The sequence below is a fragment of the Anguilla rostrata genome, chromosome 3, assembly GCF_018555375.3.
Source record: "Anguilla rostrata isolate EN2019 chromosome 3, ASM1855537v3, whole genome shotgun sequence".
Taxonomy (NCBI): domain Eukaryota; kingdom Metazoa; phylum Chordata; class Actinopteri; order Anguilliformes; family Anguillidae; genus Anguilla; species Anguilla rostrata.
The window spans coordinates 10,594,919-10,622,697 of NC_057935.1; the positions used below are offsets into that span (position 1 = coordinate 10,594,919).

General features: G+C 41.1%; 2 protein-coding genes across 2 annotated transcripts in view; both read right to left on the reverse strand.

The window, feature by feature from the left end:
- LOC135250094 (nuclear protein AMMECR1-like) overlaps positions 1–22,034 on the reverse strand; it is a 34,869-nt gene extending 12,835 nt beyond the window's left edge. The window contains exons 1-3 of the mRNA XM_064326025.1: positions 21,420–22,034; positions 9,589–9,699; positions 1,752–1,866 (exon numbers count right to left, since the gene is read on the reverse strand). Of these exons, the coding sequence (XP_064182095.1) occupies positions 1,752–1,866; positions 9,589–9,699; positions 21,420–21,862 (669 nt within the window). The 5' untranslated portion in view covers positions 21,863–22,034. The remainder of the gene's footprint in view (positions 1–1,751; positions 1,867–9,588; positions 9,700–21,419) is intronic.
- Positions 22,035–23,354: 1,320 nt separating this feature from the next.
- On the reverse strand, positions 23,355–25,926 carry LOC135252017 (cilia- and flagella-associated protein 97-like). Its single transcript, XM_064329916.1, has 4 exons — positions 25,614–25,926; positions 24,744–24,999; positions 24,148–24,289; positions 23,355–23,954 (listed from the first exon to the last, which is right to left on the reverse strand). The coding sequence occupies exons 2-4, from the start codon at positions 24,963–24,965 to the stop codon at positions 23,890–23,892; spliced, it is 429 nt and encodes a 142-aa protein (XP_064185986.1). The 5' UTR covers positions 24,966–24,999; positions 25,614–25,926; the 3' UTR covers positions 23,355–23,889.
- Between the last annotated feature and the right edge of the window lie 1,853 nt (positions 25,927–27,779).

Below are 27,779 nucleotides of genomic sequence, written 5' to 3' on the forward strand. Positions count from 1 at the left end.
ACGCATCAGCTGGATGGTTTTGTCATTTCCCTGTAGCACAGAATAATGCAGCAGCAGCAGATTCAAATAACTAAAATATGGTTTGTTAAACGTGCTAACAGCCAATCAATCAGTTAACTTACAATAAACCACATGTACCAGTGTTCCGTGCGTTTCTCAGGAAAACAGGTTAGACTCCAGATGCTTTCGAGAAGGTAATTTAAAGTTTATGAGATTGGTTCCAAGAAAAAAAAAAAAGGATCCAGCGCTGATCAGTATCACGTTTGCAGCGACGTCTCCTTCCGACTTCCTGTTGTGCCCAGTGCTGATCTACCCCATACTTGCCATACTGCTCAATGGCTTGAGATTTGTCTGGCTTCCTGTAATATCTCAGCATTCATCTTTACACACTTAACATTTGTCTACATTATTTTCATGCAAACAACCGGAAAGCTGCTTTGTAAGTACCTATTAAGACAATGTGCATCTAAACGCACTATTGGTTGTGGGTGAATCGGAGTGACTGGGCACTTTATCAACTGCTAATGAGAAGCACACTGAAAAATTTATGTAGTTTAAGATTAAATAAATTCCAACCCAGAAAGTAATATATATATATCCATTGACCTCATACATTCAGCTACAGCCTGTTTAATTTCATGGTATGCCAGGAGAGTAAAGAGAGCTCCACAAAATAAAAATAACAAAATGCCTTGTACATTTTATTATTTATAAAATAAATTATGCCAAAATCCATTTCCTGGCTGATGGTCATTAATATGCTGAACACAGATATCTGAATTTCAAATGGAATGTAATAACTGGCCTAATTTTAAACAGCCACATTTAAACATATAATTTGATAAATTTTCCAATATTTTCTCACTTCCACATCAATAATTATTGCTTGGAAAATGTGAGCTCTCACCTCCCCAATTTCATTTCCCTCAAAACGTTTAAATTTGCTCATAAAGCAATGTTACCTAAATGGAAAGACGACTGACACAGACCTAGAGTGCACTCTTACTCAGTATTGATTAGTATTGATATCAATTGCTACAAGACTTCATGATCTGCCTTTTCACCCTCGTGATAATGACAGTAACAGGCTTAATCTTCGCCTCATCTTTAAAAAGTAATCATGCTTAATAATCACTTGTTCAAAATGCCTTCATGCCTTCCCTCTTTAAAGTATTATGCACGGTGAAACTTCACAGATTACTCATGCTACATTTCCCATATTTCATTAGTTTTTCATTACAACCCACTGAATAAAGTAAAAAATCGAGGCAGTCTAGTGCATTTTAGGATAATGTGACATAACACACAAACCAGAAATTCCTAAGAACTAAGAAAATTCCACAGAACTAGCTGCTGGCAAACTGATGCCGATTCCCATATTAATTTTACAGTTCATCAGAAAAAGTTACATGGCTCCCCTGACATTGAGAAAGAAGACTGCACACCCTCTTCGCTTCTTAGTTAGCAGACCACTGCCTTCCAGGTTTCCACAAAACCCTGAAGAAGGCTTGTAGTGCAGAAACTTTAGCTACGCTCTGCTAAATAACCAGGCAGTACAGAGCGTGTGCAATCTCCTTTCCAAATGTTCTCTCTTTGTTGACTTGCACCTCCTCGATAGTTGGGCGTGTGTCCTCTCATTCAAAGTAGAACTGCCCTGATAAAAAAAATGGTGTGGCCACTTGTCTTCTTTCGCTGGGCTGAAACGGCCTTTTTTTCGTTAGCTACGCCACACCCCTCCGATGGCCTCTTACCTCCCAGTCTAGGTAATCACCAACATCCTCGAAGTTGGTGAGCAGAGACACAGAGCAGAACAGCCTGGGCAGCTCATCTCTGGTCATGGGGGGAAAGCGGCTGTCTTTAAGAGCACTGCAGACACAGGGAGACAAAACAGCCATTTTTTAGACCCGCAACACAAACACAGGTCCCCCCGTGAGGAAACCCACGTCAGCCCTGCGTGCAGACCGAACACCCGCGGCACCACACTGCTTCAGACGACTGTCGGCCGATCGGAATTAGATCACGGTGAAATTCAAAACGGCTCCCCGTTCCGTGAGGCGAAATAAGGCCAAATGCCTTACGTCGTATGAGGGCATTTTGCGGAAAACTAGCTCTTTATTCACAAAAGGCAAACGATAAAATGCGTTGTTTATGTAAATGAAGACACACAGCAGTGAACTCTGCACTCATTTGCATACATTTTTGAGGGGAGCACGGATGGGAATCGGATCGACTGTTCTCTTCTTGGTTACTAATTTTGTGTTACTGCCATCCTAATCTGGGAGATAAAAATGTATGACAACAGTGTTCCATTTTAATATTTTGTGACATTATCAGTGAGACATGAGAAATGAAATCAAACTTGATGGCACCTGGACGGATGGACTACGCCACACTGAATGAGCGCTAACCAAGTGACGCTGAAACTGCACAGTATGCAGACTGTTTGCCAGCAGACTGCCAAAACACATAATCACCAACTGATGCTGTGGAATGGCCAAAGGCAGCGGTGCCCTTGCTACATGAACATATGCCATATTTAAGTGAGCACCGGCAGAGTCTATACCTGAGCCACATGAACATATGTAACAGTAAAGTAATCACAAGCAGTGTTTATATCCGTGCTACATAAACATATGTTACAGTACAGCACAGGCGGTACTATACCCGTGCTACATAAACATATGCTATAGCAAAGTAAGCACAAGCAGTGTTTATACCTGAGCCACATGAACATATGTAACAGTAAAGTAAGCACAGGCAGTGTTTTTACCCGTGCTACATAAACATATGCTATAGCAAAGTAAGCACAAGCAGTGTTTATACCCGTGCTGCATAAACATATGCTAAAGTAAATCCAAGCAGTGTCGATATCTGAGCCACATGAACATATGTTACAGCAAAGTAAGCACAGGCAGTGTCTACACCCAAGCTTAATGAACATATTTTATAGTAAATTTAGCACAAGCAGTTGTTTTTTTGTCTTTGCTGCACCTCAAGAGGCACATTGTCTTCGCACTAATGAAGCACAAAATAGGCTTCATTTTGTAAGGAGCCTGAACAGGAATTAAAACATGGCCACCACAGGGGTTCTAGGTAAGATTTGTCATGTTCCTAAAGCTACAAATCCTCCTGGATACTTATTCTCCTGGTGAGAAACATTTGCTGCTTGCATCTTAAATTGCACATTATTTGTTAAAAAAAGGTCCCTCATCGACTGCCCTATAGTTTCAAAAGCAATGCTAGAGAAGACCCTAACTTAATTTTTTTGTTTTCCCAGACATTTAAGCCATTCTGTTTTCCAAACAAACAGAGACAGCAGTAAGGAGCACACCGAAATATTTTACCACTATAAGCAATAGGAACGACTAATGCTAGCTACTTCCGTGCACCCAGTGCCCACAGCACTGCCCACACAGATCCTCGAGTACAATTTTCGAGCAGCCTCTCGAATGAAATAAAAGGCGGCTTTCTCTCACAGCTGCTGCTCAACTCCCGCTCGCGAGCCTGTCTCCGGGTCCCTGGCGACAGCCTGCAGAGGCTGCCGGCTATTTTTACACTTCTGCACGTTCACGCGAAGTCCCTCCGCCTTCCAGATGTAGCGTGATCTCACCTGACACGTACAGCGAATTCGAGAATGCGCCGCAGTGTCCATTTTTGGCCCAGCGCGGTTCAAGTGATGCCTAATGGAAAGAGCTGGGGTATTTACAAGTGAGCATGAATGGAGAAGCTGCTCTATAGCTGAAGTTGAGTGTATGGCAGCAGCAGGCTCTATAAGAGGGAAACAGATTTTCCCAATATCGTCCCGTTATAGCCATTCCCCATGATTTAGGAATCCATGTTGCACTGACATGACCCACTCATCTGCATATTCTCTCCTGTGCTGTTTACACTACAAACACCTATAAAGTTCACCAACTTGAGAAAACGCTGTTAGTGTAAACTTTATGTGTTGTAATTTTCTCTTCTTTTACATAAATCAATGTTCAATGTACAAATCCCAGAAACATCATCTTGATAGCTCATAAACATTGTTTTAAAGGAGTTTCAGTTCTCAGTCTGCATTTTTTTCGAGTGAAACGCATATTGCTGAATGAAATAAAGCTAATTGATTCATTTTGTGTGCATCTTTTTTATTATTACATTGTTGGATACTTAGTGAGAATCGCATTGGTATTAAATAACCTTCCTACTCTCTTCGGCACTCATTGAAAAACACATAAAACCAAATTTGCAGTGGCTTTCTCTACACCACGAGTCAAACCCAGGGCCTGCAGACCAGATCCAGCCCCACACAAATTTTGACCCGGCCCACATATCACTCCAGACAATCAATTTAAGCTGGCCTGTGAAATAGTGTGGCTGTTTACACCCTGGCAGTATTCATTTGCAATGCAGAGCACACTGCGTGCTGCCCCCCACCTCCACGCCCCCCCGCCCCACCTCAAAAAAAAATTAATAATAATAATTATATTGTTGTGTGCATCAACTCATCAAATCACTTCCGAAAGAATGATGTGGAAAATACCACACAAGAACTAGACTTCACTTCCAGACAACCTGTAATTACACCAGCAACTGGAATTGTACACTTTCCGTTTTATTTTATTATTCATCATTATTTTTTTCTCTCCCATTTTTCATTTTGGAGCATACACTACCCACATAGCATATTTCACATTTTCTTCTCAACCAGTTTAATTTAGGCGATGGCACATTTGATTGCTGTTCTTTTGGGTGGGGTTCGCCACTGGCATGCGTTCAGTTCTGAACACCTTACAACTCCTTCTGATTTGGTTTACTCTCCACAGTAGTACACTGTGAGTGATTATGGATCTTTCTGTTAAGGAATGGGACACATTTAGCTCCTCTGCATAACAGATTGACATCTTTTTGTCTAGGGAGGAGGAGGAGGGGGCATCTTCATGCCTTCTCAAATAACATCTATGGACAAGAACTGACATCAGATCTAAAAATTTCTGATGGCAACGTTTTGTTTGCCGCTTGCAGTTCATACCCCAGCACTCTTCAAAAGCTTGTATACTCCAGCTTTAAAGGAGTACCATGGTGATTTTCACACTTTCTCTATTTTATGTGCTATTTGCACAAGAGGCATTGAAGAAACACAATGAGCAAAGTATTAAATATGTCCGTTCTGTATTTTTGGAGAAATATGCGTTTTAAATTCATCGTCCCATTTTCAACCGGTTGAGAAAGTTGTCATTTTTCTACGTCACGAATACAGTAACCACTCCTATTTCCACGCCCCGTAAAGAAATCTGACAGGATACACTGTCCTGCTGTTCAGACAATGCAAATATTTGACTATCGTTAGGTTCACTTAAATTAGAGTTCCTTTAGATTATTTCTGGTTATATTCATTTAGCTAGCTAGCTAACGTTAGCTAGCTAGGAGGTTTGCTTTCATAAGGCAATGTTATCGATAACGTTAGCTTGCTAGTTCGCTTTTATGAGGACGTTATAGTTGTGCTTTTATCTTAACTTGGCTAGCTAGATAGCAAAAATTGTAACTGGATACAAGTCAACGTCCTTACCTTAGCTATCTATCGATACTTGATATACTACTAAGCTAGCTAGCTTGTGAAAATTCAGTCTCCCAAAGAGAGCGCGTATCATGGGGGTAGCTATGGTAACGGGGAACGGTCTGTCAATCATAGCTAACTGACAGTTCTCATTACCACGCCCAGACGGTTCGGGTGAATTTTTATAGTGGGAAATTTAGGCTTAGAAAAATACGTTTTAAAGTACATTGAAATGACTGAAGAAAAAAAAAATGATGCACATTTGTTTTGTTGTTGCCTGAAGACAACTGGGGAGTGTCACGTTCAACCACCATGGTACTCCTTTAAAACATAGTTTCGTAAACATACAGCACAAGGCTCTTTGCTCTTTTTTATTTTTTGAGATGTGCTTTCGGTTTGAAACATTCCAGCGCGGCCCGTTTCCTGATTCATCTGGCGTACGGCCCCGGGCCGCCGGGCCAGTCTTGCATGACGTGCGGAATGTTGGTGGCATCCGTGCTGCACTGGGAAATCACCTGCCGCTGTGTGAGGAGGAGCTGCACTTTCAGAGCTCAGTGGAGCACGGTGCGGCCCGGACGTTTCCGTCAGGGTGACCCACCGCGCCCCCGCCTCCCCATACGGGACCCCCGTTTCTGACGCCCTTGCAGCCAGCTGGCCTCTACCGCCACGGAGGACACGAGCACTGGGGACAGCGTCACGCAGGGAGGGGCGGAGCCAGTTAGCGGGGGAGAGGACCGAGGGTCGTGTTTTCTTTTCCAGTCTAAAGGAACGTCCTCTGGCGGAGGCAGACGTAGGTAATCCATTTCAGAAATGTAATCGGGCGTAAAAACGGGCCCCTGCATCTGCCGGTGGGAGAGGCGGCCGCGACGGTCGACGGAACCGCAGATGAAGCGGCGGCGTCGCGGTCGCCGCGGTTCTATTCCCTCCCCTCCCATTTGCCATGTGTCGCGGCGCAGACGTCCGCCGCTCTCCCAGAATTCCAGTCACAAGCTCCGTACTCATCTCCTCGGCCATCTGGCCCACGGCCTGGACTCTCAGTCATCTCTCCAGCACCGGCAGCAGCAGGCTCGTAATCTTACAACCGAGCCATCGGAGTCAGCGGCACGTTCACAATTTATCATTCACAGTAACAGGTGCGTACCAGCCCCCCTCAATTACCGGGCCATTATGAAAAAACATGCTAGGTGTTTAGCAAAATAACAACAGCACGCAAACAATCTAGAATGTTACAGCAAACTCAGAGATATCAAATGGAAAACAAGCCATTCGTGTACGGAATGGATCAGCATTCTGGAACGCAATGTTTCAAATAAATGTTGGCAGTTGGAGAAAATAAACACTTAGTCAATTTGGCAGCAGTCAGCTCTACTGGAGTGATATCTTAAAGTGTGCAAACATCAAATTGAAACAGAACCTGATGTATTCATCCTGATCTAGTAAGCACTAATGTATGGACAGGTTGATCTGACAAGTAGCCTAACACCGCATAGATCCAGGCTGGATTCAATTTATGGCTTGCTCTACACTTACCAAGGAGCCATACAGACCTCCTTGCATCAATATAAATACGTACAACTTAGATTAAACGTGTGTTTTACCCATGTAATTTAAAAGACTTTAACTAAATGGTTACGGTCCCATATCACATTCGAATTGAATTTAACATTAATAACAAGAAGCCTTCTTACACTGAACTTGAGCAGTGCTGCCATTTTGTACGTAAGATCCAGGCCATTGAACAACCAGTACTCAGAAGAAAATGATGTAGATCCAGGCTTGGTCCTGTAATCAGTACTGTTCACAAAATAATGAAAGCTCACTGTAAGCCTGTTGGCCATGAACAAGCCTTTTCTGATTAAGGTACTTTCCACAAGCTCTACTTAGTCAGTTTCAAGACAGAATAACCTGAGATGCAGTCAAGAGATGACACGCCTTAAAATTCCCTGTGTGGTGCAAATTTGCCTAACTGACTTGCCCGAAACAGAAGTTCCTCCTTGCAACTTACTTGAAGAAATAAGTATGCCTATCCAGCCTCTATGTCTTTGTTAAATCAAAGTGTCTGAAAAGACACAATAAAACGCATGATCACACACACGGTGCCTGTCATTTTTCAGCAGGGATCTCAGAATTTCAATTACACACAGTGTTCACATGCACTGTTGCTTGTCAAGCTTACACACAGTGGGGAAGGCAGTGTGGAGTACATGCCCTCCCTGTCAGTATGCTACTGGCCAGGGCTACTCATGAAGATGCACTCAAGTAAATCACCTGTACGTCATGTGTGATTCTGCCTTCTGACTGTTAATGGCTATGGAAAATATCTTTATAGAACTCCAGCTGAACCACAGAAGCCTTACGGACAAGAAAGACTCGATATCCCTCAGAGTTATTAGATGGCAAACATCTGATCATACTGCTTCATCTCCATTATGTCCCATTATCTTAATTCATCTCCTGATGAATTAAGAGTGACTTAATGAAGAATAAAATGTGCATAAATTATTGAATGACTTAGCAAGGAATCAAAATGTACTGTAGTAAATTTAAACATGCATGTACATAAACATGCATGTAATGTAGTAAAAATCAATATCATGATAATGCCAGTAAATAAATGAACAGCCAAAGGAAGAACTCAATTCTGACATATTTGTTCAATGTAGAAAAGTTAAGTTTTTTAAAAATGGTCCGGTCTAATACTGCTTTCTTTGAATTTCTATCCTTAATATTATAACAAAGATTAAAAGCCAACCATTGCAGCGAAATGTCAGACTGCACATTAGCATGTCGTGAGCAGAGATAACCTACAAGATATAACCTTGGAAAACTTTAAATGCCTTGAAAAAGAAAGTTAAAACTCAAAGGCAATTAGATAAGATGAATGCTTACACATTTATCTGAGAAGAATCAAAGTTCAGTCCTTTACTGACGAAGTCCAAAATTAATTGCTTAATTGGCTGTGCTTCAAGTAAGCAATTCAAATTTACTGATATCACAGTGAACACTGTCAACTGTGCGAATTTTAAAAATCCGTGTTTTAAAAGTTTCAGTTTAAGACGTGTTGCGACAAATTTGCAAAAGTATTTGTTTTTGAGTCGCATACTTTAAGGAAAACGCTGTGTGTTTCAGGCAGCTGAACACACAGTTGCACAGCGAGGGTGAAGTCAGGCAGAGGATGTCCACTGTGCCCGCTGGTTTTTGTTACGGCCAATCGCGTGATGAATTAAGATCGTTGAAAACATGTGCTTAAACTCTTGCATAATTTTTTTCCATAAACTTACTTGAACACAATGCAGGTTTCAACAATAACAAGCCCACAGATTTTAGCTGTCAATCTATTTTACCGAGTTTGAAAACCCTTGGAGCAAGGCACTTTTCATAAATTTTCATAAAATTGTTACATTTATGTTCTGTACATGCGATGTTTCAATATATCACAAGTTATTATGTTGACATAAGCATCCAGTGCTTTGCACAATTGAGCTGGCTATAATAGTAGGATTGTCTTTCAGTGGCACAGTTGAGCCAAGAAAGACATTCTTATAATGGAAAAACATTTAGTTACCAGATCTGACAGATTTCATTAATGCGCAGCCAGATTTTTAACAAACCTATGCGTAGCTTTTTTTGCCCACACCCACTGGAGAACTGTCTCAGCACTGAAGTTGATCTTGTACAGGGATCAGAATGCCTTTAAGGCTGCCAAATTTTGAGGCAGAAAGTGTTACCGACAAGCCCCTGAACACGTATGCCCAAGCACCTGAACACTGCTGCCCCAGTACCTGAACACTTCTCCCCAAGTACCTGAACACTGCTGCCCAAGCACATGAACACTGCCGCCCAAGCACCTTAACACTGCTGCCCTATCATCTGAACACTGCTTCCCAAGCACAGACCTGAACGCTGCTTCCCAAGCGCCTGAATACTGCTGCCGTAGCACCTGAACACTGCTTCCCAAGCACACCCCTGAACACCATGGCCTGGGTATACAGAGCACAAGCAATACAAAAGGAAACCAGCACAGCTGACGAAAAGAAACATGAGCTCACCTGGTAATGGTGTATTCCCTGAGTCCTGAATGGAGGTTCATGGCTGAAAATGTACCTATACACCCCCTTAGCCGCTTGTCACGTCCTATCTTCCACGTGACGAACAGCGGGCTGCAAAAAGAGACAGAGGAAACACAGGTAAGTCAGAGTCTCAGAGACCTTGCTGAACCACACTGCAAATGATGCATGCAGCTGTCGCTGAACATATTTACTCACTGCGTTTACATGGAGTCTGCTGCACGCGATGAATACAACTGTACTTTTCTGTCCGGGTGCGTGCCCCGCTAACATGTTTTTCTCAGGTCATAGGGAATAAAGCAATATTTCAGTACTTAAATTTTCACATGTACGATGTGGACATTTTTGTGCGAAACATACAATTACATCAGTTCCTTAGATGTGAATTTCTGGAACCAAATTTTTCAGGCAAAAAGGATGCTTGCAATGGAGTTTTTTATTTATTTATTTTTTTCTTTAAACAAAAGCACTGTCAGCACACCAACAAACCCCTGGGGATGTGAAAAAATCCCATTTCTTGAGGCAGAGAGCAGACATCCACATCCAGATAAGCGGTCTGATTAATGTGAAAGCCACAGGCTCACCCTACATTCATTACTGCAATCGGCTAATGTGCGCTTGCAATTTAACTGACACCGGAGGAACAAATACAGCATTTGCTGTATTACAAACCGTTGCTAATTGTAAAGTGAGTTTATCACAAGATGGATGTTATTGTAAGTAACTACTGTGCCAATTAAAATTACTTAATGTAAACCCAGCTCTGCAAAAAAAATAAAAAATTTAAGAGATGGCTATACATTCAATTTAATATGAAAAAAAGGAACAATATCAACCAATCCACGTAAAGTTTTCTTGAATCTAGATAGCTGAGAGACTTCACTCTGCTGCTCGAAAGTTGCCATCTCTCACAATGTACAGCAGGAATTACGAGCTATGAAGTAACGCAATTCGTGGTGCACACTACGGAATGACACTGACAACCTGAAATAAATCTCCGCAATGCAGACAACTGTCCGTCTCAGAAGAGAAATTGCGCTGAACATTGAGTCCTGCAGATTTAACGTTAATGAAGATTAAACTCAATTGAATCGAGACAACTTGCTGCACAGGAGCAATAGGAACATCTTTAAGTCGCAGTCAGTCCTTTCCAGCACTGCTTAAGTGCTCTGCATTTGGTTAATATCAGGCCTAGCGAGGCAAGTACCTCGTAGCTCTGGTAAATGTGGAAAAGATTATGCACATAACGCACTCGCCATCACATGGCGCTACATTTTTGTCATGTGGTTTGTCAACATTTTCTTATACACCATAAAAAACGTACTTGGGTCAAGCTGTCAACGGATAAGGGGGCCCAATCATCATGAGGCAATGCATTCCACATTGTGAGGTCTACAGCCAGACCAGTGCCTAAGACTCCGCGAGAAATAACTTATTTCATAGCTGCGGCCTCGTTTGACACGACCGCTCCAATGTTTGCATGTCCAGCATGCTGTTCAAATTTGACCAGATGTTGGCTGGGTTCACACTGACCTCCAAAGAACGCAAGGACCTCAGATAGCAGGCTATTGCATTCCAAAACTGAGACTGGCTGTAAAATAATAATAATCATTTAATAAACCCCTTCTATATTTGAAACATGGAATCTGACAGCTCTTTGAATGACTTCCACCCTCACCCTTGTGACAGATAGCTCAAGCAAATTGAGCCCTCAGACTACCAAACACAGTGCATTCCAGCCACACAGCACATTTCAGTAAAACGTTCAAGGTGTTCAAATCCAAGTTACAGCAAAATAAATACTAAGACTGATCAGCTATAAAGACCAGTTATAAGCCCTGCAGTCAATCCACAAGTCATACAGATAATGCAGTTTTCAACAGGCAACAAGCTTTGTGTTCCATTGAGTTCACTTGTGATTCACACAGTAGTGCCTGAGGAGAGAGAGAGACAGAAAGAGAAAAAAGGGAGAGAATGAAGCAAAAAGAAAAAGAAGAGACTTTCAAAACAATCACAGCAGGTCACTGCCTCTGCCACGTATGCCACATGATGCACTAAGCCCGTATTAATCTGGGCTCGATAAGAGAAGGGAAAATAGAAACGCTCTTAATCCCACAAACTCAACAAGATAGCCTGCGTCAGTGCCGGGGGTGTGTGTGTGTCTGTGTGGTTCTAACGGCACAGGCTCTCAGCCGCCAAGGCGCGGGCAGCCATGCCAGTTCACCAATCTGCTGCTGGGCTGTGCCTGCTATTAGCGGCACTCTGAAACCAAGGGATTCTATGCAGAATTCAGGCTAATGGGCCATGACCTGAAGCACAGACACATTTTCGGTCAATGGTGAAAACGTGGCTGTACACTTCTGCTCCTCATTCACAGTTTGCTAAAGGTCATTTTTTGTAACCTTTTAACTTATTCCAGTGCTTTTGATTTCATTTTTTTCTTTCATTCATCTATTATCTCCATACTGCAATGTTAAATGTACAATCTAAGCTGTATGAAATTACACAATTACAACTACGGTGCCGCTTTTAGAAAGACCTATTGACTATCAAATTTTACCAAAATAATTTCAAAAAGGACATTACAAGACATGAATAACCTTTCGGCCTGGTTGTGACAATCCATAACCATTTACATCACTTAATATAAAATAAATAAAATATAATAGTATAATATAAAATGAAAGAAATCCTGATGAGATGCTGTTTTGAATAGCTGGTTATCGGGGACCTTCACGCTTCATGAAGAGTTTAGAGTGCATTCACCCTCAGCACTGCAGTGAAGACCACTCTGCTGAACCCTGTCAGGTGCCTGGAAGTCTTAGCATACCAGGGATTCACTGACCACAAGGCAGTGTGACAACAACAAGAGATCGCCAACAAGATGGCGCCCATGTAAAAACAAAGGTTGGCGCGAGTTTGGAGAACGGGGGAACGGTCGTTTTTACGATTCATCAGCGAGGAGGCATTTGATCTGACCTTTTTCGGCTGTCAGACCACGGTGATTTCTGGCACAAATTAAATTCAACCCTGGGTGCAGGAGGTGAAATCCAAGAGAAGAGCCGTGCCATTTTTAAGATTAATAGCTTTTAATCTTGCAGAAGGAACCCCTGGCAAAAAAAAGGAGCCGGTTATAATGGCGGCCATAAATCTAATGGAAAACAAGCATGGCACAAAGCATGAAGGCTCCTCTCATTAATGCAGCACTGTACCGCACTGCTCGCCCACATCGCAAATAGGCACAGGCCCCATTTCTTAAAGGAAAGTGAAGAGGTCTGCCCTCCTTTCATTTTTTCCTTTTTTCAGACAGCAGGGTGGGTAGCAGACAGGGAGGGATCATAGTTTATATGATGCCAGATTGGGGATCGAATGGGGGGGAACATGGGGGAACTCACACAGGCCCTGTGTGTGAATATGGGGCTGGATACTCAGAAAAGTCAATATGGAGATTCCTATTGTCAGGGGGGATTTATTTAACTGTGGCTGAAGCTGATTGGGTGCGCTGCTAATGAAAGGTCTTGACAGATTTATGCGGTTTATTTCTAGAAGGAAATAAAGTGAAAGCCCAGGTTTTAACAGCAAATACATTTTTAAAAATTATTTTTTTTATCAAGGATGGTATTCTTCATTAAATTACAGTGTCAACAGAGTCTGAAAATGAGAAAACTCTGAATGTCCTCTTGTATCGCACCTGAACGTATTACATTAAAATGAAACGTATTATCAAGCCATGACCAATACCAGGCCAGCTTCACTGGTCAGTACTACTCTCAATGCAGGCCAGTGCTAACCAACCCTGCTCCAGGAGATTTACCATCCGGGAGGTTTTTATGTCAACACCTGACTCCACCAATTAGCAGCTCAACAAGATCTTGTTGAATTAGGTGTGTTTTGTTAGGGTTGGAGTGAAAACCCACAGGACGGTAGATCTCCAGGAACAGAGTTGGTTAACACTGCCGTAGGCCATCTGGACTGGCTTTCCTAAGACCAGCTACTCTGCCGTGGAGCCCCCACCCCCCACCCTGTTCCCTCAGACATAAACACAAGACCCTCCCCCACTTTATTCAGCGAACAGAAGGTCATTCTACAGCAAATTATTTTGCTAGAGTACTGAAACCTGACTATTAATTTATTGCTGGAGGTGAACTTTGAAAAAGGTGAAATTGACAAATCATTATTAATGAAATAACGTTTTGAAAAAAGAAATGTCATAAGTCTGACATTAGAACACCGTGTGAATATCCTTGAACATTCAGGCGATAAACTGCGCTTCGCTGAAAGGAAAAAAAGAAAAAAAAAACATTTCCCCCACTAACTTGCACATGCAATTTGAAATCCTGACGACATATAGACACAAGCAGTAGCCATTGGTCAGTGTTAGAAAAGCTCCCCAGTGTTTCCAGGGAGACGGCCGCATGACGGGCAGGGAGCATTTTTTCTCAAGCTTCTCTGACCGTGAGGATGTGATTCAACTGTGCAAGCTGCACTCTGTCCCAGCAAGGGCGTGCAGAAAACGCAATCGCAACGCTAACTCAATTTTCCCCTTTCTGAGTACACTGATTATAGAGGACTCCGTGACTTACATGATTCTTTATAAGCTCCACTGTGTGCTTCAGCAAGCTTGAAAAGACAATTTATTGTATTAAAAAATATAAAACCAAAAATGTGATTCATTCTTGACAAAACTCATGTAATGCTATTGCAATAATATAACATGTTGTTTAAAATGAATTTGACTATCATGGTGTTTCTCTATATTTAAAACATCCAGCACTGAACCTCCTGAAAGCTCCAAACGGGTGTTAATTGTATTTAGGCCAAATTTTTGGCAACATTACTTTCTGATTCAATATGTCTAGCCAAAAACTCAAACACACAAAACACATTTTATCCAACAGAAATGTGTACCTTAGGAAAACCTGGTATCAGGTTTCCTATTTTCCGGTTTTTCTGTGAAGCGTCTTTATGATAGCACCTCCGTAAAAATCACTATACAAATAAAACTGACCTGAATTGGGGGGGAAATCAATTAGAAGAATGTTTTCTCATTTTTATTGGAAACAAGTTGCATAATTTATTTTTCTCAATGATGCCTATGAATACTGTGAAATTCATACCTGCACAGCAGAATAACACAGTGCATAACACAGCAGATTCAGCAGTGTCAGGGCCCAAGTGATGCCACAGGATCAGTGCATTCTCTAAGCCTTGCTGGAAGAGATTACGAGAGAGAGAGAACAACTTGTTCTTTTCTCCATATAAAAAGGTCTTGTATTGCTTAAATACACAGAATAATTTAAGCAATATAAAACTATCATTGCTTAAAGACAGAATTTTCTGCAGTGCAGCGACTAAGTATTTGGACAGGGACACTACTTCTTGTTGTTTTGCTTCTGTACTCCATCACATTGTATTTGAAACAATGACTATGAGGTTAGTGTAGACTGTCATATTTAATTTAAGGGTACTTGCATCCATATCGGGTGATCAATGTAGGAATTACAGCCCGTATTACATACAGTCCCCTCATTTTAGGGGAGCAAACAGAATTCAACAAATTAACATAATCTTAAATTAAATCATCATATTCAATGACAATGACTGCCTGAAGTCTGTGACCAACAGACATCACCAAACACTGGGTATCTTCCCTGGTGATGCTCTGTCAGGCCTGCACTGCAGCCACCTTCACTTCCTGTTTGTTCTGGGGCATTTTGCCGCCAGTCTTGTCGTCAATGAAACACATGATCAATTGGATTCAGGATGGGTGACTGATTTGGTGAAGAACATTGCACTTTTAGGCCCTGAAAAACTCTCTGGCTGCTTTAGCAGTGTGTCTAGGGTCATTGTCCTCCTGCAAAGTGAAGCACCATCCAGTGGATTTTGAGGCATTTGGTTGCATCTGAGCAGAAAAGAGGTTTCTGTACACTTCAGAATTTACCCTGCTGCTGCCATCAGCAGTCACATCATCAATGAAGACAAGTGAGCCAGTTCCAGTGGCAGCCATACATGCCCAAGCCATAATACTACCTCTACCATTTTTCACAGATGGTGGTTTGAATCATGAGCAGTTCCTTCTCTGCATTTTTCTCTTTCCATCACTTTGGTACAGTTTAATACACATCTCATCTGTCCATAAAAGTTTGTTCTAGAACTCTACAACTTTTAAATCTACTTTTTTCTTTACCAAACTCTAACCTGGCCGTTCTGTTGTTGAGGCCTATAAGTGGTTTGTATCTTGCGGTGAACCGACTGAGGTTATGCCGGCGTATCTTCTCTCTATAGTAGCCTTTGACACATCTATGACTACATCCTAAAGCGTGTTCTTGATCTGTTTGACAGTTCAAATCAATTTAAAGTATTTTTCGGTCATCCACTACCAGTGCTGAGCTCACCCGTAGGTTCGTGCTTCTTAACAATGCATTAACATTATGACACATCCAATGTTTTGGCTATGTCTGATCAATTTATTCTGATTGATTTTTCAACCTCATGATGGCCTGCTTCACTGCCATTGACAAATATTTGTTCCTCATGTTGAGAGGAGAGCAACAGACTCCAAATGCAAATAACCACACCTAGAATCAACTCTAGCTTTCTTGTGCATGAACTAATAAAGAAAAGGCACAGCTGGCCAAGAAGCAACTGAGCAGCCAAGTTTCCAATTGCTTTTGCTCCCCGAAAATGGGAGAACTGCATAGAAAATGGCTGTAATTCCTACAGGGATCTGATATGGATGTAAATACCCTCATATTGAAGCTGACAGTCTGTACTTTAACCACATAATCATGGTTTTATTCAGAAACCAATGGGCCGGAGTACAGAGCCAAAACAACAAAAATTGTGTCAGTGTCCAAATACTTACACACTGCATTTACTTGTTCAGACAAAAGTACAATACATATACATGGTCATGATTTTCAACATTTAGCGATGAACGAACACGGAAAACTAACTACAAGTGTTAAGCCATGGAACTGTACTTATTTATTTATGGGAAGGAAAATAATTTATCTAGCTGGCTAAAGTGACAATGGGGGTAAATCAATTATGGTCAACAATAAGAAAGTATTAGTCTGCATAGGAAAAGTGCTGCAGACACGCAGTCTTCTTAATGTGGATCAGAGGGCGTCAGTGCAAACCCACCAGGAAATGATGTCGCGGTCGTTAACGACGACCAGCCCTGATTAAATTATGTAACTAGGAGGAGAGCGAACGCAGGCATCCTAGAACTCCACCGTTTGGGACATGCACAGACACGCCTGCTCAAAGACAGCAGTGTCACTAGATGGGAATTCCAGATCAACTGGACAGTTACCGCCTCAGATGGAAGTTACTGCCTCAGTGGGGGGGGGGGGAACAATCACTGGTGACCAGCTTTTTTCTTTTTTTTTTTCTCGCCCAGTGAGTCTGTAACAGAGGTCAACATGGAGCTTATTAAAGCTGCCAGAATCACTTGAATTGCAATTGCTGCAGGTGAAAGAATAAAGGTTGAAAATGATTAGTTATTTAAATGTATTTGGATAGGTATTCTATATACCAATGCAGAATCACATTACGTATTGAGGGGTCATATACAATGCCTATACAACAGCAAATTTAGCACATTTTAAAGTTTCCTACAGAATGACCACTCTAAATCCTAACAAAAACTAACATCTGTCACCTTCTAACCCTCATGTCAACACACACAACTGTGTCTCAGTCTTTTGCATCATCACATGCCACAAATGGTTTAGCTTCTTTGATGAAATGGCCACACTTTTCACAATTAGGACTCCTTTAATTTTACCCATCAGTTTTTAATCAATCAAAAATGCAACCTCATTTAAAATAATTTCTGGCGTAGAGCAGATTAAAAATTCTGAAATATGGGGCATTTTATACTTCATGGCATCCACAGCAATATCCAACATAATGTGGCCTGAGAAGGTAAAGCACCCCTGTACAGTGTGTTTTCACTGAAAACCAGCAAACACAGGGGTCCCCCAGGAGTTTCACAACTGCTGTCCCTGACCTAGGCAAAAGAGAAGCTGAGGAAATGGATTTAGTCCTAAGGTAAGCAGGCACTCAATTCTGACCTGATCGCCCATTTTAAAAAAAAAGTTTTAAATTATGATGCCTTGAGAAATATGTGCAAAATATAGCCGTACTGCATGATAAGAATACTGATCAGACTGAAGACCACTGGACTTCCTTGAGAAGGGATATAGGCCTATAAGTTACTATGACAGCACACTGCATTTCAGATTAGGCTAATGGTGGCATCAGGATTTTCCACCTTTAACAAAGGGCAAAAGGAACGCCTCGCTGCACACAACGCAGAACATGATGGTCTGATATTCACAATCACACGTCTTGTGAAACAGCCACGGCTGTCGCTGCAAACAATGCACTCAACCATGTCAATGCCGCAGAAAAAGCATCTCAAAATTATCAATGCACGCTGTTTGACTCACGCCACAGAAAGGGGCTAGAAGTTAGAACAATTGAGGTGACACTCAGCCGGATTAAACAAATGACGTCCTTTTGCAGCAGATCATTAAGCTGACAGAGGGCTTTTGAGAGATGAGTAACAAACGTTCGGCTGGAAAACAAACAAAGCAATTTGTTACACAGCGGAACAGCACCTATGACGCGATTGATTTCGCTTCCAACCAACAGGCTGCTGTGACCACTGTCATATCTGAAAAGAAGGCCCTTCCGCCAAGAGCTGACGAGCAATGCCTGCCCCTAGCTGATAAAAAAATTTTAAATCCCAGATACGAAAAGCAAATACCCCATCAAATGTGTGGTTTTACCCTCACAACACATTCTGCCATTATGTTAGCATGTCGGTTTTAACTGATAATCCCAAGGTGAAAAAAATCAAAGTCAAAACCAATCTGCGACAGAGTTGCAACAAAGATAATAAATATCTTAGTCGACGTTTAAAAAAAGCTAAATAGCCTGCCTGGATGAGCTCTTTGCTCCTTGGGCCATTTAAGATAAAAACAACACAAGCTAAAACAAATTAACATCATAGATGAAATGGTCCTACACTTCAGTAAGACTTATTTGGAACAGGAGCAGAATGTGATTCTGTCCAGCGGCTGAACAGAGGAATAGATTGGTGCTGCTTACTAGCTGGGACAATTATAGCACCTTTACCTGGGTTAAAAAAATTTTAAATAAACTAAACCCAAAGAACAAAATGATCAGGACAAGACAAGACTGACATTTCCACATCAAAGTGGCTCATTAACAGTGAACCCTGAGAGTGACTAACGAAGAGATCAGACGTTGAAATGACTGTCGTGTTCCGTTAATTAATTGTGCAAAATATCTTTTACTTTTGGCATGAGTAAGCACTCCTTGTTCTTCTGGTTAGTTTTTTTTTTTTTTTTTTTTTAATTCAATCCAGGATTCTTTTTAGAAACAATGCTGCATTGAGAGATGTGTTTTTTTTTTTTTTTTGAAAAGGTGAAACCACTGTCAGTAGAAGACTATGTTCTAGCATGGTGGAAACAGACGGTTGCATGAAACACCCTCAGCCCGCATGGCTGAAGAGAAGATAATGCGGGTTCTGGTACATTATGTGTATGTATCTTCATGTGCTGAACTGCAGGCAACATTTATTTTTTAAATGTTTTAAAAAAACAGATATGCAGCCTAACAACTTCCAAGTAAACACTATGGTCACATATAGTCAAACCAACTCCAGCACACTACAGGTATACTATTGTGCTTTAAATGAACCCACACCCAAATCTGTGAGATGTACAAAATACATTGTTCCAGGCATTTTTTTGTTTCTGCTACAACTGAGGCAATACAAAGCTACTGCAACAAAATTAGAACAAACTCTGCCACCGGTTTCATCGCCCACCTTGAAATATATTCTTTCACACTGTTCAAACCGGAGGAAATGAGAAAACTGTTAAAAATCTTCATTGAGCTACCCTGACTGAGCAGCTTAAACAGTGCACAGCCATACCAGATTTGACAGACTGTGACACTGGAGTCAAATATTGCCAGAAAAAAAGCATAGGGCTGCAAACCTAAGAGGCATGGAGCATAAAAGAAAATGCTCACTCAAGCTTGTGCTTTCTTAAAAGGTTCTCTAAAACTTATTCAGGCCTATATTGTGCATGAAGCAATTATTTTAGCTGAGCAGACCATGCTTGACTAGTTTTTCCATTGGTTTCTGTCCCTACTGACGACAGGGCTGAAAGACAGCAATGTCAATCCTCAGAATCAACCACTCCACCAGGCATATTACTGAGCGCTAGTGGTGCCTTTGTAATCTCTCACAGGATTTGATGCAGCAATTCAATTGACCTTCCGCGAGGAGCTTTAAGTACATAAATAAAAGCGCGAGCCACGGACAGGTGTTGTGTTGAGGTGAGCACGTTCTGATTGGGCTGCACAATAACATTAATCTACTTTGTTGCCTAACCAGTCTCTCAATGTAAATCTTTGTAGCCATTTACAACAATCCTAAATCCACTGTTAGTCTAATTGTAGAACCCACAGAGAATACTATGCGTTACAAATAATACAAGCTCTGTGTTAACGTTAGCTAGGCCAACCGAATCCAATCTGGACTTGGTTTTCTATGTTCTTTTTCACATTACGTTTTCCACATTATACGGAATAAGGAATTATCCATTAAAATGCACCGTCTCTGTCTCTCGCTCTCTCACTTACTTACTCACATACACGATCATTTCTCAAAACAAAAAAGCACTTGCCAAGAGATTTTAAATATTAGGGGGACGTTAACATGTCTGATCTTTTTTATCTAGAAGCAAAACTGTGACCGTCATACTTGGCAGACGCATCCAGATAGCTACCGTTAACTAAATAACTACATCTATTAACTGACACTGCCATCAAGCAATTAAATAAAGATAGTACTTAATCTGTGTGTGGTTTGGACCAATACTGGTTTACCACATTGTTAGTTATGTTTTCCAACTGTCATCAACCAGAGTCCCTTTCAACATACCTTTTTTTCCAATATACTGCGAGAGCTCTACAAACACTGATAGTATTGTTTACTATACTTAGCCTGTATGCTAGCTACATATAGCAGCTATGCAGTTAGCTAACGTTAGAGCCAGCTCTGCAAACACACAACAAACTAACACTAGCTACTGTACTGGGCTAACTTTGTAGAAGAGTTTGTTAAAGTATGGCGTGTGGCAACCACAAGTGTAGCTTTTATTTTTAAGACAATATTACAAATAACACAAAAAATAATAGCCAGAAGGTTAGCGATAATATTCACAACTTTCGTCCGAGAAAACTGACACTAGCTGGCCATTTAATCATATTCTTCACAGGCAGGGTAGTGCCAGTCGAAAATCACCTACAAGGAAGCTAACCTTAGCTAGCTAATATTCTCATTTGTTACCAAGGGGACCATACGAGGAAACAAAACATTAAACATAGCTCATCTAGCTCGATGCCTTCAGCATCACGGTCGATGTTTTCAAGTTCTCGATTTCTCACTTCTGTAATCTTTCATCAAACGGAACTTTTGTGGACAGATAGCTAACACTTAACATTCGCAAGATTTGTCATTTGCAAAACGTTCGAATGCTTTTTCACCCAGGTTCCTAATGCGATATGCTGTAGCCAACCAGCTAACGTTATCGTGCGAGCAATCATGGAATTGCTTTTTTCCTCCGAAACAAACATTAGCTAGTATTAGCTAATTGAGTCGGCTGTCACATACCACTGACATTTAGGCAGCCAGCAAGCTACAAATAACAACCGACAGCAATACCATAATTTGTTAGCCATTATAGCTAGGTAAAATTACTTACTAAGGATCGTTTGTAAACCTAGGTTGTCGTGGGGGCTGGTATCCGTACAGATGGCAATAAAGTACGTCGAAACAAAAGCAGCACATCTCCGCCGAAACGACCATCTTCCTGCCCCCGCTACACGAGCCTGGTCCGGGGCTGTGGTTCGAAGAGAGTGCAGCTGAGTTGTAGCCTCCCGGAGTTGGGGACAGCGAGTTGGTGTTGTTGCTACTGCTACCCCCCGGACCCCCAAGGCCATTCACCCGATTCACACTCCCTGCCGCTACAGTCGAGGGAGAACCAATCCCCAAGTCCGATCCGCAATGTCCTGTCCCTACTACCCCACTCCCCGCCCCGCCAGGGCCCCCTGACCCGGGGGACCCCGACAGCTTCTGTTTCTTCACCCCGCAGCACCCGGCCGCCATCTTTGAACAATCCGCACCGACACACCGCTTCCTACCCATCGCTGTCAACGCTGGATGGGCGGGGAGAATGGGAAACACCGACCAGACGTAGAATTCCCACTATTGCGTCAACACGCAGCAACGTCCCCTCTTCCGTCTTTTCCAAATTAAGGGCAACTGCAGTTACCCAAACCATCATTTTTAATACCCAATCATTTCAGGGCCTCAGGGATTGAAATGCTGAGGGGGCGGTAAGGAGCTACACTGATGCAGTGCCCTCCCCCTTCCTTAATCGTTTCACTTATGCGAAGTGCCTTGAACTAATGCACTTGTTGTACGTCGCTCTGGATAAGAGCGTCTGCTAAATGCCTGTAATGTAACGTAATGTAAAGTGGCTGCTGATTTACCAGGTGAGGCGTTTAAAAATGACATTTACCTGCCCATGTTGTAGATATCTGATGAGGAAAAAGGAAGCCTCTTTAGAGTTTGGAACTATGGATACAGCCTGGAACTCTTATTTTTACTATTGTCAGTAAGGTAGCTTTGAATGTATAAATGATGATGATATAAACTATTTGAAACAAATGAGCAGTGCCACAAAACATTACTGAGAACTGATAGATTATACTATTTAACAACTATTCATGAAAATAATAAATATGGATTGTGATATATTCATGAAAATGTACACTGAAGTTATTTTCTGTGTTGAAAAAAGCCCTACATCAGTCAGATGACTGACAGAAGCATTTTAAACATGACACCTGGTGAAAAACAATAAATAAAAATACAGAAAGGATCCATCATGTTCATATACTTGTACTTACTGTAAGGATGTGAGAGGGAGAGCATTGCTTCTTTTCTGAAGATGAGCATCACCGCGATATGTAGAAGTTTGCTAAGATAAGCAACAATCAGGGCATTACTGCTAAACTCACATGTTGACATCACTCCAACAAAAAAACATTTGGGGATAAACATTTATGATGTACCCAAGTCATCTATTATTTTTTCTTAAGAATACAAGGAAGACCTACTAAGCAGAAAGCATGCAACTGTAACCAGGCAATGCCACTTTCTGATACCAGCGACTCAGTAATCAAACACTTCCATTTTCTTCCAGCAGATGGCACTACAGAACTACACAATGAGGCCATCTACTTCAGTTTCATCAAATCAATGTTCATAAATAATGATCTTTAGTTATACCACAAACCTCTTATTAACAAAACAATACAACTCATTGATAACTAATCAGTTACTTGATAATTAATCTGGTTCTACAATAAACCACATGATATCACCAGCATCTTTTAAAAAAATTTATCTGATGCTACTTTATTTTCAATGGTATTAAGGCTACGTCATGCCACAAACATAATTTTGAGCGCCAGTCTTCTTTGTAGGAGAACAAAAAGCTGTTGTAATTATAGGTACTTAAGGTGACTTCCCTCAAATGCATAAATTATAATTCTCCAAAGCTATTTTTAATTTGTTTACTTTATTTTAGTAGCACTCATAAATTTATTCACAGCCTGGGTAACGACCAAACCACATTTGAACACACTGTCATCATGTGCTGCTATATGCTTTAGTGTGGTGTTGAATACCTTATGGGCAACACCATGGAGTGCATATACAGAAGCCAAGTTTGAAATCCCACCCATGTAGCATAGCAGTAATTTGATGGAACAGCCAGCCAGGTGCCTATTTTTTTGCAGAGTGCCAATGGCTTAACTGAGGACACTTGCTGCTTTGACAGCTGTTATTGTTCCTATGGCATTCTATGTTCCAGGTTTAGAGTGGGCGTGAGCAGCACCATGCTTTCTTTGTGCACTCGTGCACTAAAGAGGTCCAGTGTTACCTACAGGGCATATTGTTGTTTAGCTGAAAACAAAGGCTTTCATTTAACAAGCAGCTTTAATGACAAACATAGCAATTTCACAATTCCACTCTAAATACACACCAACTGCATTAAAAAGAAAGTTAAATCAGCTAAATCTTGAGCTGCATCTGGCAACAGACTGTCCACTTTAGCCTCTCAGGTACAGGTTAGACATGGCGGTGCCAGGAATGACAGACAGGAATCACTGCAGGAATCCAGTCAGCTTAACCCGGGAGTAGTGAGATTTCACCATCAACTTGAAGTGGGCTTTTCAGGGAAGAAAAAAAGACAAAAGGACCGTTATAGGAAGTAAAAAGAGGAAAATAATAAAAGAGGAAAGTCAAAATGGTAAACTGCAGGTAGTTGTTCCTTCAGCGAGCAAGCGGAAGTGCCATTATTAATCTGACAATAGGCCAAAAAAATAAAACAGTAATATCAGTACAACTGGGACTATAGATACCTTCTGAGGGGGTCTCTGTCAAATTAGAGGGGCCGGGGGCGGGTAATCCCCTGTAAGAGGCCTGTCGATCATAGTCTGCCAACTGCTCCATTCGTCCCATTCCCCGTGAGGGCTTAGTGGTATCCAGTCGCCTTGTTTGAACCTAAGGAGAAATGCCACAAGACTCATTATTGTCCCAACTGGCATCATATGTGCACTCACACAGTCGATTTAACACAGAATGTTTACTGAGTGCCTTTCAGGGCACCTACAGTATGTTCACTAGAGCATAACACTGTGGGGACAGTGTTTTTGCTGGATGATCCAGAATTTATAAACCGTATTGGGTTAGAACAAAAGAACATCATTTTGTGTGTTTGAAATATGTAAGTTACTGAAATATGTATGTTTTTTTTAATAAAACCGGTACATGTAAGAAATGTAGGTTAATGGAGCACGGGGACTCCTTTCAGGACAAAACTGATCTGCAAAAGTGTAATGGGCTACACCTGAACACAGTTGCATTTACATGTACTACAGTACTACAACCACAAAGTTCAGGTTTGCATGGTTTACAACCATCTGGCACCAGTTATTTTATTAACACCGGACCTTACCCGGTTCTCCCTGTCAATTCTTTCCATGTCATCCTTCCTGTTCTGAGCGGTGTGGTACAGGCGGGTACAAGTATTGTAGGGCTGGGGTCGGCTTGACATCCTCTGGTCTTTTCCCTCCTGCTCTTGGTCTTTTTCTTTTGTTTTGTCTTGATTTCTATCACTTCCATCATTGCATTCAAAAAACTGATCCTTTCCTCCCCTCTGCTCTTTGACCTTCGGCATAACTAGCTGCCTACCAGCTTCTAGGTCCGTAGACCTAAAAGACGAAATATTAATAGATTGTAGGTAAGTGGTCAATGTGGGCCTGTTTAATCAAGTAAATCGATGAGACTCTTCACACCACGAATTTATGCTGTTCAGTTTATCACGCGAGTGTTCTAGACAGGTGTCACTGTAAGCCAGTTGATTAGGACATCTTTATCAATATTTATTGTCGGTGACACCACATTGAGCATAACATCTCAAAAATAAAATTCTCTTTGAGCCAGCACGTATTATGAACACGGTCGATCACATTATTATATCACTTCGCTTGGCAGCACCTGAATTATTCGTTTTGAATCGGTATTGTCCGGCACAATGTATAACGTAGTGTTGTGTAATGTAGCACACCCCCATTTTCCAGCAGATGGAGCTAAAATATCGAAACTGTTCCCAAGTAGGCTACAACAACTAGTTAAATTGTCGTCAATCTCAATCAATGGTCTCGATACATACCGTGATTTTTTTGTTCTTTCTCCACAAATATGCTAAAGATAGTTTATAGCGACATTGCTAGTCCGTGATGGCTGGTGGCTTCATTTTTCTTTTCATTTAACGAGTTGTAGTGCTTAGACCCACTGTTAGAATGTCAAGAGAAAACATACATACCTGTAGTTAAACGTGCTCTGCAGACGGGAGAATCACGTCTAGTATCAGTTTCCTTTGTACAGTTTTGCAGTTGCTGCTGGGCCAGGCTTTTATAGAAATGAAATGATCTCAGAATAACGCACACGCACTGTGACGTCACGTAAATAAAACCATCTGACAAAAAGAATTCTGGAATCAAAGCGTTTTCACTTCAGTAAGATATACTCATGATTAAACTTGTTTTAAATACTTATCAGTATTACTTGCACAGAAAATTGTTTGAGATCGTCTGCGTATATATAAGTGTTGATGGCCTTGTTGGCCTACTGCTAAAACGAATGACAATACGGAACCCTCTGCAAGGCCCCTCGTTCTTTTTGGTCATTGTAAAAGCATGCCTTGTGATGATGATTTTGTCCACCTGCCGAAGCAGCCAGTAGTCAAAGGAGTATGTTCATACTGAATCATCAATAACCAAAATTACCATTTTAGATTGCACAAGTATACTGGTCACTGGCATAGGCTACATTAAAAATTGGGCGCCTTTTGCAACACTTTTAAAATGAAGAAAGCCTGTCGTTACCACCTGTTCTAATGACTCTCTTTGTTGTATAATATACCTGTTTAAAACAACCTTGAGTGTCAAATGACAATATAACAACCTTGAAGGATAACTGCATTGCAAATAGATGGATCATGCTAGTCTCCATCCTTGCAGTTCAGCATGAATGCATAAAAAGATGAGAATTCAAATCATACACTGCAAAGCTGGCAACCTCGATCACTGTGATAGTTCTGGCTCAAATGCTGATATTTTTAAAAATTTGTTGAAACCAGTTCACTGTAATATCTCTCTATTCCAGAGAATGTACTGTGAAGCTTGTTACATCCTTTTCACCTTTAAGCACACAGCACAGTCGTTGTTTTACAGCATTAAACATGTGTAAGAAATTACAAAATGATATACAATTTGCTGTTTCCAGTTATTGAAAGACTTAAGTATGCATAGTGTTATGTAATATGTATACACAATACAGTAAAGGTCAGAATCAAGATATTTAAAAAATTCAATGAAGCTGACTTGTAACCTCTATAGACTCCTGGTTTGAACAGAAAATCGAATTAATATATTTTAGGCTCACATCACATTTTTGAGTATTTATGTAAGAGTTCATTGCACATATTACATTAAATCACATTATGTAGAGTATGGTTGGAATTTGCCTCTGCTAGAGGATCCAGAAATTGTCCATGAAAAGAACAGTATCTGTATCCTGGGAAGCTACTCCTATATAATAATGTTAAAGCGGTCAGGGCAGTTGACTGTAGTCTTCCAGCTAGTTCCTGCTGAGGAAATCCTGTCCCTTAATCCACAAAGCCAAGTTGTTTGGAACAAATGCACCAGTTGCCACCATGGAAAAGTGTAATTATCCCTGGCATTAATGCAGGGATTGATTGTGACACCACCGAGTGACCTGGTCATGTGCATATGTCAGTAGCAGTTCCAATACAGGGCAGCTGTTGCGTGGCTTACCGCATGCTAACACAAAAATATGACACATTTATTCAACATGAATCCCAGACGTCATTCAATAGGTAATACACATTACACACGCCAGGGGGCAGCATTATGCCATTTTGTTTAGAATTGAAATCTATATTCAGAAGGTATTTGATAAAATACGAACAACAAATGAAGACGGTCACATCCTGAGCAAATATCTGAAATTCTTCTTGTGAAGAAAATCTCATATGAAGGATCAAGATAATATCTTACATCCAGTGAGTCGGGTTCTGTTCAGCAATAGGTTATCATTTAATGAAGGCGTATATGCGCCTCTTGCATGTGATGCCTACTCACCATTTTGCAATTATTCATGGCTTTCATTAAAGAATGCCTCTTTAACTATTAGAAATATTAATTTAAAAAACATAATTAACCTAACCTATTGAATTAGGCATATATCACTGAAGAAAAACCGTTGTAATGGTTCTCATAAATGATGGTGTTGAGACAAAAAAAAAAAAAACCTGTGTGTACTAATATTTGATAAGTAACACTGACAATGAAGAGGAGTGAATGCCATATTTAAAGATCTGCCCTTCCATTGTCAGTGAGTTGCGACAATCGTTGGATTAATGGTGGTATATACGCTGGTATCAGTGAGGCGCCTACAGGATGGGAAG

Bases quoted from the DNA above. Each gene is read 5' to 3' on its own strand.
- LOC135252017 (XM_064329916.1), bottom strand. From the start codon at position 24,965: ATGCCGAAGGTCAAAGAGCAGAGGGGAGGAAAGGATCAGTTTTTTGAA. The intron at 24,290-24,743 runs GTAAGGTCCGGT...ATTTCTCCTTAG, and splicing joins GAATTGACAGGGAGAACCGG to GTTCAAACAAGGCGACTGGA. The intron at 23,955-24,147 runs GTATCTATAGTC...TTCCCTGAAAAG, and splicing joins GACAGAGACCCCCTCAGAAG to CCCACTTCAAGTTGATGGTG.